The sequence below is a fragment of the Stegodyphus dumicola genome, chromosome 10 (genome assembly GCF_044657685.1).
Source record: "Stegodyphus dumicola isolate Sdum_Otavi_A_Nest chromosome 10, ASM4465768v1".
NCBI classification, from domain to species: domain Eukaryota; kingdom Metazoa; phylum Arthropoda; class Arachnida; order Araneae; family Eresidae; genus Stegodyphus; species Stegodyphus dumicola.
Genome location: NC_140777.1, coordinates 57,280,206 through 57,292,440, shown reverse-complemented (window position 1 = coordinate 57,292,440; position 12,235 = coordinate 57,280,206). Strand labels below are relative to the sequence as shown.

The 12,235-nt window shown below is 35.0% G+C and overlaps 1 protein-coding gene and 1 non-coding gene across 2 annotated transcripts in view; one reads left to right on the top strand and one right to left on the bottom strand.

The window, feature by feature from the left end:
* Positions 1-2,087, bottom strand: part of LOC118206071 (cytochrome P450 2C38-like) — a 55,290-nt gene extending 53,203 nt beyond the window's left edge. Inside the window, exon 1 of the mRNA XM_085824950.1 lies at positions 1,709-2,087. Coding sequence (XP_085681076.1) covers positions 1,709-2,057 — 349 coding nt within the window. The 5' untranslated portion in view covers positions 2,058-2,087. The remainder of the gene's footprint in view (positions 1-1,708) is intronic.
* Positions 2,088-5,711: 3,624 nt separating this feature from the next.
* On the top strand, positions 5,712-5,784 carry TRNAA-CGC (transfer RNA alanine (anticodon CGC)). Its single transcript has one exon. It is a non-coding gene; the product is annotated as a tRNA-Ala (tRNA).
* Positions 5,785-12,235: the final 6,451 nt, after the last annotated feature.

Below are 12,235 nucleotides of genomic sequence, written 5' to 3'. Positions count from 1 at the left end.
CGGGAGTATTGTTTCAATGAATACCATCCGTAAGGAAGCACATCTGCTTGGTTTTCATGGTCGTGCTGCTGCCCATAAGCCTTTGATCACAAAGTCCATCCGCGCTGCTCGGTTAATGTGGTGCAAAGCACATCGAAATTGGACCGTAGATCAGTGGAAACGGGTTCTTTGGAGTGACGAATCAAGGTTCACCCTTTATCGTTCGGATGGCAGGGTCTGGGTCTGGCGTCTACCTGGAGAACGTCTCCTGGCAGCATGCATTGCGCCAACAGTCAAGTTCGGCGGAGGTGGATTTATGGTCTGGGGGTGTTTCTTCTGGTATGGGCTGGGACCCTTGGTCCCCATTCATGGTAAGCTCAACTCCGATGCCTACTGCACTATTTTGGATGACAATGGGCTTCCTACGTTGTGGCAGTTTTACGGGTTGGACCTCTGTTACTTTCAGGACGACAATGCCAGTTGTCATGTTTCGACATTAATCAAGGCTTGGTATGGTGCCAATGGAGTTCATCGAATGGACTGGCCTGCACAAAGTCCAGACCTGAACCCTATCGAGTACCTCTGGGACGAGTTGCATCGCCGAATTCAGGGGTGCACAACCCGGGCAAAATCGGTGAAGGAACTTCTATGTCTTCTCCAAGCCGAGTGGAAGAAAATACCACTAGCAGTCATACAAAGACTTTGGAAAGTATGCCCCGGAGGGTCCACGCTGTAATTACCTCTTGTGGAGGCTCTACCAACTATTTATTTTGAATAAAGTTAGTTTTTCTTTTCTATCACAGGTGTCCAAATATTTATTGGTAGTCAGTGTATACAACATCTTCTACCTCTTTCCCTATGCATTCGTTTGTAACGGTAGCATAATCGGCACGTATTTCGAGAAGTTCAGGTTCGAGTCTGCCGGCGAAAGCACTGAACATTTTGTATATTTTTCACATTTCCTACTTCAGCATAATCTAGTGACTACACATATTTTGAATTTTTTATAAGAAAAAAAAATCACGTTTGTTCGGAATGTTTTATTCACTTTATCCCTCTATGTCATAGATCATTCCAAAATTTAAATAAAAAGTTCTATTTATAAATTTAGTTCTCTCTTTTTAACACCTAAAGAAAATGTGGTTGATTTTATAATGCTTTTAAATGTTCAAAAGCTTCTATAGAAATCTAGACCTTAGATTTGCTTTTATTTTCTAAGAATAGAAATCTATTCTTAGAAAATGAAAGCAAGGAAACTTGTTCAGTTTTCTTTAGAATAAGGGCTCAATTTTCTGTAAACGTGATTTTATATTTTCAATATTCATTTCCTATGTAATTCAATATCTATTTCTATTTAACAGAATTCTATTCACATTGCGTAAAATTCCGCAGGTGAAACCTTTAGAAACCATTCATTTTTATAAAATCTGTTCACAAATTTCTATAGAATAGTTACGCGCATCTCTATAAAATCTGTAAGCTTAACTCTGTACAAGCTACATCTAAAATTTTATAGTGTTCGATAGAAAATCTCTGGCCCAGTTTATAAAAAACTGAGGAAACATTTTAAAGAAAATTAAAGCTTAGCACTGCATTTTTAATAGAATTTTGTAAAACATTTTTGTAGAGGATAGAACCCAGCTTTAGTAAATTATGCACAAAATTTCGCAGTTAAAATTTAATGTCAAAATGCACAATTAAAGAGCTCAAACGTAAAAAGATAACTTACCAAGTCCTTCAGAAACCCAAGTTACTAAATTATTTCCATGAGGTCTTCCGATAAACTCATCCGCTCTGTTAACAAAGATTTCTTTGATAGTTTTTGTATCGTTCAGAACTATTACGAGATTTCCTCCAAGAGTACGAAAACTAATAACATTCCCATACTTCTTGCTTAATTTATACAAAACCTTGTATGGCTGGTTAGATATGTATGGGTAGTAACCAATAAATGGTAATCCCCATGGACCTGGAGGAAGTCTACGATTTTTGTTCCAGATATAGAATAAAAGTCCTGTTAGAATTAATACAGCGGCAGTAGTCAGAAAGGACTCGAATTTAAGCTGTTCGAAGGCCATTTTTACAAGATGAAATGTGCTCGCTCAGTGGGAATCATATTTCTGTCAAGGCCAGTTTTATCGGTTTTCCTTACACGATAATGAAAATATGATACATAATCAAGGACCTCTCATCTTTTTTTCAAAATAGAATGCCAAAGAATAGACCTGCTTGTCAAGCTATTATATAACATTATCAGTAATGGTTATCTAATATGCAGTTCAGTCTTCCTTACAGTATAACTGATTTCAAACTATTGTGGAGGGGATGAATTATTGTTAATGCGTTATAAGAGGGGAAAAAATGTCGTTTTTGAATATGCTTTTGGAATCATAAGCGAAATGGATTTATATAGAAGATTTTTTTTCTTTTTTTCCCTCTTAAATAGTGTTAAATGTTTTAATACTTACTGGTTTAGTTAAAACCTGTGTCTGTTTTTACTGCTTTCAGTAAGAGAATTTCATCTCTTGGCAAAATAGAGTATTCCCATTTTAAGAAAATATTTGTTGCAAGTCTCATTCGTAAATAATGCAGTGAAAAAATTACTACATCTTAAATAATTAAGTCTTTTCTTTATTAAATTAACGCATAAATTACCAACTGGCAATAATTTGTGACGAAATAGTATCATAGCGAGTATTTTGTTTCGCAGCATTTGTCATTTCTGGTCTATTAAATATATGATTTTATATATTGTAGAATTTATCTGTTTATCGTAAAACCGCTTTAGGCGTTATAGCTTAGCAGAAATCATTAACACTTTTATGACTTGATAATAATGTGGAATATGACTTTTATGACTTTTTATTTAATTTATCATACTTATGACTTTTTATATAATTTATCATACATTTAAATATTATTCATTTAAAATATTTCAGAAAATTCAGTACCAAAGAAGTCAGCTTTAAGATTTTTTATTACTTTTATTAATATTATATTATTAATAAGCCGAATCATCTACACCAGTATTTTTCTCTAACTGACTCTAAGAGCTCTGAATAGGAAAAATCTATTATGTAAATCAACAATCGATGTCTCTGTAAAGCAGGCAGTTGTGCAGAAGACCGAAACTACCCAGAACTGTGTGTAGCTGTCTTAGGGAGTATTCACTGCATATTTTTCCCCTGAAATTTGAATAGTAATTTAATAGATGGTAATAAATACCTCTTCCAAGTAAGGAATTACAATCTGAAATTTTCATTTGCCATTTTCTTTAATTTTTTCATATGTATAATGATATTAAACCCTTATTATTTCATATCTGGGGCAAATATGCGGGTTTATACTTATTAATTAGGTTCATTTGTTTCTTGTTGGTTGGTTTACTTGTTTATTTGAATCAAAACTTGAAATTAATTTTCGATCCACTTCTATCTCGAAAAATTTTCTTGCCCTTTTCCTACATACGTATTCTTGCGGATTTTTTTTTTTTTTTTTTTTTTCAAAATTCATTATTGAATATTTTAATTTAAAATTGAATTTTTTCGCTTATCACTGCTAAAGAATCAAAATAATTATCTCATAATTTCGATCTTTGCGCTATTGCATCGATAAAATGTATTTTCCATGTTAAAAATTATTTTTCTAGAATTTTATCGTAACAAAATTTTGTGGTTTTACAGAAGCGGTTTATTTTTAGATCTTAAATCAAACAAAAATTTTAACTATTTGCATGCTATTGTATGCTGTCGAATGGATCAGAATACCTTTAAGTATTTCATGTTATACTCATCGTAGAAATAATTTTCCTACGTACACAGCCAGTATTTTCTTCCTTTCCTAAGCAAAGGTCTAAAATAAAATATGTAAAAAAATTTAAACTACGCAGTTTAAATTAAGTGCGCTAAAATATTTAAATTAGTTTCCAGGTCTTAATTTATCTTGGATATTAATACTTCGGATTTGTTTTTGAATATCCATGTTGTAAATGCAGCTTCCACGTATTGGCTAAGCTCATATTGCGTAGTGATGTATGCTCGGCATCTCATTCACCAGTCATCAACCACTCGTGTTCGATGGGTGACATATGAGAAGAATGGGTGGAACAAGGAAACAATGCAAACCGGTAGCAATAAAAAAACTATTTAACACTGTGTGCAGATGACATCGTGCATTGTCATTAAAATTTTACCGCTTGGCTTAAGGATAAGGAAGATCAACCGGATACATAACTTAATAAATGTAGTGTCTGATGATGTACAAGTCTGTTCAGTGCCCGATGATGTATAGGCGAATGTGGGAAAAAAGTCAAATACCATTCCCAGTCACACCTTCAAGAGTCGAACCGGTGTGATGATGACTAGTCGAACGAATGTGACGTCGAACCAACCGGCGATGCACTGTCGAATCTAAAGTCGAACTAGTGTGACGATTTAATGCAAGGATCATGATGTAGGTACCGCGGGGTAGACTTGGATACGGTCATCGATTTGTTGTAAGAAAATGAGGATTTATCTGAAACAAATATCTGGCCATTGGTCGTTTGCTCATGCCTCGTATTCAACTCATCATTGCAGCCACATACGCCTATGGAACAGAATCAACGGTAATCGCAGGAATTGGCACCTTGAAAAGATTTTCCTTTTCTGCAGACAACGTCGAATGTATGTGCTAACACAGATTGATATGCAATAGATTCTAATTCATTTACTATGGGAATCTATGGGACAGACCTTAATTCATGCGTTATGCTGCTGCTTGATCTCACGTTGCCATGCGCACAGCTAGAACCCCCGAACAGAAGGTGTTAGGTCTTGTATTGGGAGGTGCTGGCACAACAACGGTGCCCTTTCTTTTAATGATGCGACACACCTGGTGCAGTCTTTCCTTTAGGTGGTCTGCACCCAAAGATTCTGTATCGTCGGTTGTTCTGTTCGGTTCTTCCCCCAAAGATTCTGTATTCGCATCACAGAGGCTTGATTTCGACCATCACAGTCACACTGTTCTCGTAAGGCTGATCCGCGATGTCTGCAAATCACAGTTCTTCCTCTCTCAGAATCAGAAAATTGCTCTTTTGGCTTAATTTTCATAACGAGACATACGGCAGTTTCCCTGAAAAAGGGGACCCACCAGCGGCCGAGCGGTAAAGTCGCTGAACATTGGTAGTTCGGTCCGAGATTCGAACCCCGCGAACGAGCTGGCTGCATGGGCGTTTTCGTGGTTTTCCCCATGTGTAACGTGTATACGAGCCAGTTTTCCTTAGAAAGTCCTCCACGAACGCATCCCTCCTCTTAGGCAGATAGCCCTCGAGGCTTTGCCATAATCACACACACACACCCTGAAAAAGTGGAATACGCAATTCCAGTACTAAAAACAGCCTACTTTTCTCCTATTTTATAGTGGTTCTAGTTGGCGTTTCTGATTTTATTACTAGAGTGCTGCTACAATGTGTACTACAATACTGCTAATTTGCATATCTTTATCAGATCTGCACATATACAAATTCAAAGCCTCTTTAAAGGTACTGCATTCTGGTTGGTAAGCAGTGTAATTTTAATGTACGAACATTACGTATACTCTTGACGCCGCCAAAAGTTTTAATCGTTTTAGATAGACGCAATTAAAGGTCGTAACATAGTTCCTTAAAACACGTTACACGCATAATCAGTCCCTGCCTAATACTGTACCATTTACAATAAAAGTATAAGGTATTTCTCCCGCCTTCTTCGCATGCCTTCGTGGTGTAGTGGTCAGCACGTTTGGCGCGCATTCGAGAGGTCCATGGTTCGAATCCATGTGAGGGCATTGCTCATTTTTCAAATCTCCTGCTGTCAAAAAAATTTCTAATGTCTCTACAATGGCGCCCTGAAGTAAAAAGGTGGTGGATAATGATTCTCCACCAACAGGATTTGGCGACTGGGTGCCTTAATCGCCAGTCGCCTTTTAAAAGAGGGTGTATTTAAGGTATTTCTCTCGCCTTCTTTTCATGCCTTCATGGTGCAGTGATCAGAACGTTCGGCGCGTATTCGAGATGTCTGCGATTCAAGTCCCAGCGAAGGCAGTGCTCATTTTTCATCTCTCCTGCTTTCAAAACATACCTACTGTCGCTATAAAAGTATATATTAAATATCTCATCAATTTCTGTCCATCATTAAAAAAATCCTTATGATGCCAAATTCTAGTCAATATTTTTGTGTATGACACCGGCTGCGCATTAAATGCGGTCAGGAGGAAATCCAACACTGAAAGGATCACTTGTGGCTATAAATTCTGGACCCTTCGGCAGTTGTGATAATAATAATATAAGTAATAAAATTTTCTGCCTATAAACGTTACTCAATTAAAGTATCTTGGGCTTCATAATAATCTGTGCCCTAACACATTTTTCTGAAGACGTCAGAGCAATTTTTCGTTGAGTTCATTTGAAGCACTTTCGGCATATTCAGATTGTTACTTTTATATATTTAAGAAGGATACCGTAGAATTAGATACTTTAGAAATGATATCATACATAAAAGATTTCAAGAAACTGTAAATCTCTCTATTTACAGTAACCTCTTGGCGGGCTCGGATTTGTGGAACTTCATCGCATATGCATGTTACCTTAATGATTTCCATTTAATTTGCCTAACGCTAGAATATTATTCATACACGGTTCAACATGCATTCATCAACACTGATCAACTCTGACCTGAAGTTATCAACAATTTTAAGATTCCCATCGATTGAAAGGAAAGACAAAGAAATTGTACAAAATGCAAAAGAAATTGTCATCGCAGGAGTTTCAGATATGGAAGATGGAGAAATCGAAGAATTCGTTGAGAAATAATAAATCAAAAAATGGATGATGGTATAAAACTAGTCGACAGAGAAAGCAGAAACAGCGAAGAAGATAAAGCATCTTTGCCTTCCAAGTCATTAATTGAATGCTAAAAATGGTAGTGCTACTTTTGCCTGATTTTACTATGGATGTTGACTCAGTGAAGAAAGAAAAGGGCACTTAATGAGAAGCATTGAAGAACTCTCATCTCCCAACAGCGAAACGTTTAGAGTTTCGTTAGCTATTCTTCCAAGCAAAAATACCAGCTTTTTTAAAAAATAATTATACCTCGTACTTATTAGCAGTAATTTTTTCTCTCTAATAAAAGCAATATTAGGTTTTTTTTAAAATTATACATATTTTTTAAATCTGAAATTATACCTAACACATTTTTTCCACAGAAATTAACTTTGCAGAACGCGATTTTGCAGTATACGCAATGTATTGTTGACGTAACCCTCGCTTTCTGCAACGGTATACTGCATAGTAAAATTGCTTAATTAATTTTACGATAATATCACTAATTTTAATAATAAGAGCTCTTAACAATAATATAAGAATAAAGGAAAATATTTAAGACCTCTTTTAAACGCATTAAATTACTAATTTCAGACATTTTCGCATGTGTAACGACTTACTACAGGCACATAGCCAAGATAAAGGTGGCCTGGGCGCTCGTCATCCCTCTACCCCGTTGCCGAAATAGGCGAAAAAATATATCCTATCTCGATGAAAGCAAGAGGAAGAGAACTAATTTCTTTAAATCCATAATGTTTAGGGTCGCATAAAATATAATCATTCCTAATAATTATTAGGAGTTCGAAAACCCTCTCTTTTCCCCTCATTATCTTGAAAATTTTCCATCTAGAAATTTACTTCGAACACTTAATGAAAAGAAAATTCTAGAAGGAAGAGGTTTCTTGCGTTAAACTTTCTTTCGATTTCGATTGTACTAATAAACATAACAAATATATAAAAGGTCTCTTTTCGACTAAAGAAGCAATGTAAATTTCAATTACTGTAGTACTCTGAATTTTATTTTTGTAATTCAATTTTTTAAATATTTATCATTCTCCTCATTAATTTTATCTGAGAAAATTTTTAAAATAAGTGTAATTATTGAAAACTTTGTGTAAACATATCTCTTCACATCACAGATTTTTAAAATATCCATTAACTTCAGACTTTTAAAAAAATTTCTTTACACTGATTAAGAGATCTCATTACAGGAAAGAGTTATAAAATTAAAATTTCGCATAAATGCACGTGTGTTTCCTTTGAGCATTTTATACTGAATATTAGTTTCCTATAAAGATTTATTTCAGTTCAGAGTTTAATTATACTAAAAGCAAGAAAAATGTTAGTTTGCATATCAGCTGCCATTTCAAACGGTCAGGGGCATTCTTTAGATCAGTGGTGCGCAAACTTTTTTCGACTGCGACCCCTTTTGTAGAGAGAAAATTATTGGTGACCCCTAGAGATAAATGTTCACAAATACGATGTATATTTCGCGCATTTCTTTCGTTTCATCGAAAAAAAACATCATCATATCTGACTCATATCAATTTTATTTATAATTTTAAGAAAATATTTTTTGTATAACACAAAAATCAGTAAATTGCCCTTTAATGAGACGTATGTGGCTGCAAGTTTCTAATTATCTCATCGATGTTTGGATGTATGTTGCTAATTGCAATTCGCATATCCTCTTCAGGGTTTAAACGCGAGCGGTATTTATATTGAAACTAGTTTGCTAAATCCAGTTTCACATAAATACGTTGATGCAAATTGTATTAACACACTGATGGCATTCTTGCATAAAACGGGATATTGTTTTACCACGGATAGCCAAACTTTCTGACAAGGCTGAGTCTTAAATTGATTTCGAAGAGTATAATCACTAATTAGATTTATCAATTGCTGTTTATAACTAATTTGAAGAGTTGAACTGCATATGTCAAAGGAAAATGGATCACGAATCCAACCAAGATCGCTTTCAGGAAAATCCTCGAATCTTCTCGAAAATTTTTCCTTTAACTTTTCAATGTAATTGGAAATGATGTTTTTAAATGTAAATATATCTATATTATTTTTCTTGATAAAATCGTTAAAGCAAGGGAACACGTCGGTGTTGTTTTTATTAAGTTTGCAGAGACTAAGCTTATTCTTTAAAGCTTGAATTTTACTGGCTGAAGTTATGATAGTTGAATTCTCACCCTGCAAGCTCAGATTTAAGTCGTTAAGTTTTTCGAAAATATCAACTAAATAGCTCAGCCTCTCTAGCCAAACTTTATTGATATAACTTGCCAATCTATGTTTCTTTTCGATTAAAAACATGTACACTTCATTTCTCAAATCAAATATCCGTCGCAGTATTTTCCCACGTGAAAGCCATCTGACTTCGGTGTGTAACAGTAATCTCTCATACGTTGAACCCATCTCATTGCAAAGTATTGAAAAGAGACGGCTGTTGTGGCTGTTGCATTTAATGTAGTTAATTGAACCAACAGCGTTTTGTAATATGTTGTGCAACTCTTCATCCATTTCTTTTGCAACAAGAGCTTGCCGATGAATCATACAGTGATTAAATACAATATGAGGCGCCACCTTCTGAGTTAAGCCTCTGAGCCCTTTAATCGAACCTGTTAATGCTGCAGCACCATCAGTACAAACCGAAACACAGTTTGCCCAGGTAAGGGACTTTGTTTCAAAATATTCATTTATTACTTCGAATATTTTTTCTCCAGTTGTTTTTCCTTCCAAACTTTTGCAACATAAAAACGTTTCTGTTATATCTTCATTAAAAATAAACCTAACGTAAATAATTAGTTGTGACATTTTAGTAATATCGGTAGTCTCGTCCAGGTGTAGCAAATACAGGTGAATTTTGTATACGTTTTATGACTTCTGACTCGATATTTCGTGACATTTCAGGAAACACTTTACAGTAAAACTGGCGAATTACCGCGAACAAGGCGCTATCTACCGGAGTGAAAAACGTGCGTCTTCACACTTTACATAAATTACGCATTACAGTCAAAGAAAGAGCGGACAGCATGAAATTGCAATTAAACAGTGAGTGACGGCGCTTCACTCTTTATATGTACATTGCATGGTATGCAGCATGCAGGCAAAATGCATTTCATAAAAATTTGGCGACCCCCGAAAAACTTCTGGCGACCACCACAGGGGTCGCGACCCCTAGTTTGCGCACCACTGCTTTAGATGATAATTTAAAACTGCCGCTAATAAAAATGGGCTGCACGAAAGGCCGAAAACAACGCGATAATGCCAGTATATAACAAACTTCTCAGGATTTCCTCCTAACCACCACAAGAAGCGTAGAAAATTCTTATCATTTTCATGTACAGCAAATTTGCAAAAAGGCTTTTCGAATATCCGATATGAGTCCTATTTTCCCTAATCTTAAGCCATTCAAAATTGTATCTATTATTTCAGAGATTGGGGCCCTTTTCTACAAAATCGCTGAATGAATTAAAACTTCTCTGTCGAGCAGAACCATCAAAAACTGGTCGAATTTTAGTCGTAGAATTTTCTTTAAACACATGTCGGTGGGGTAATTAGTAAAATTTCCCAGTTTTGTTAGACTCATTCAAATCGACCTTTTCGATAATGCGTTCCTCTTCCCATTCATCAAATCCATTCTCATAATCAGTTAATCTTCGTACAGTTCTCAATCTCAATCAAGTACAGTGTTCTTCAAACTTTTTTTAGCCAGTTCGAAACAATCTCCAAGTTTTGCGTGGCCCTCAATCCAAGGAATGCAAACAATGTACCTGCCTTCTTCATTTCTTGCTACCGTATTTTCAAAATGCTTCAAAGCAAGATCCTGTAGTTTAATTTTTTTTTGCTTTTCACTGGGGTCTTTTATGACTAGCGAATCCAATTCCATAAACCTGATATTTTAGAAGATTCGTAAGCAAAGAGTGCACCAACAGCGAATTTTTTGCTTCAAAGTCAGATTCATATTTATATTTTACTAAATTTGTCCATCATAAATGCGTTTCTACTGCGGTGACTCCATCAGAAAGTTGTTTTACATTACCAGTTGATAATTTTCTCACAATGTCAGAACCAAATAAGATATGAATTTCATTAACGTCGTTTTCGAAAAAACAAAGCTTCTTATTCATATAAGAATCGGTTACAAAAATATTCATTCTTTTTAATTCTTGTAAGATGTTATGATCATTAACTCTAAGTATGCCTAAGCAAATATGCTCCTGACCATTGACTTCCACAACAAATTTTAATTTTTCATCAAAACTGCATAACTTAATCGTACATCTATCATGAACTGAAGTCATTTTTGACCTCCGAAAAGCGCATGAGTTATCGTTTCTTTTCCTCTGCTCTTCAAACCCATGGTTTTTGCAACTTATTTTGAAATGAAACTTTCCTGGCTTCCAGTGTCTATAATCGCCCTCACCAGTTGTCTTGAATTTTTATTTTCAATGTAAACAAGTGACGTTTAGAAAAAAAAAAACTCTCCCTTGCTTTGATTTAGTTAGATCGGTAGACTCTGAATCCATATTATTTATTCTTTCCTTTTTCTCTTGCTCAAAGCAAAAAAAATTGTGATGTAATCCAGAACAGAATTCACATTTAGTTTTCTTAATGCGCAACTCCTCGATAAATGCTTTGCTTTTTGTAAACAGTTAAAGCAGGCTCCTATCCGTAATAACATATTTTTTCTCTCTTCCAAAGTAAGATTCATCACTACATTGCAACATTCAGAAGTATGAGTCATGGAATCACAAAATATATAAGTTATTTTTTTTTCTTTATATTACTCCCGACTGGCATCGAAGCCGTCAATAATTCATTCGCAGTTGGAACATTCTTTAAATTTTTTTTATTCAAATTCTTTTCTTGCGGAAAGTTATGTCTGGAGTCTTGGTTTCGATTGCTTAATTCGAATGATAACCTGTTATTAGAAAACGTTTATTAACGCACTGTCAAAGCAAGCGTAAGAAACGAAAGTAAACCTTGAATGTTCGAACCAGATTTGTTTTCTTGTGATTTATTATATTGTAAAACTAAATCAGTCGGAATACGTTTTAATAGCATATGGTATAAAATACTGCCATAATGTTTGGGAGACACTTTTAATGAATTAAAACTTCTTAATTGCTCATTACAGTTATCTACAAACTTCCTCAAAGGTTTAATATCATTAGAATTTTTCAATGGCTGCATAGTGAGAATCTTGTTCATGTGTGCTTGAATCAATATTTTGGTATTGGCGAATCTATCCTTTAATAATTGTACAGTTTTATCATAGGCTTCTGCCGAAATAAGAAAACCCACAGTATTCAAAGCAGATCCCCAAATGAGCCTTTAAATAATTAAATTTATCTATTTTGTTTAGGGACTCATTATTATGCACAGCTGTTTCGAAACTATTCCACAAGG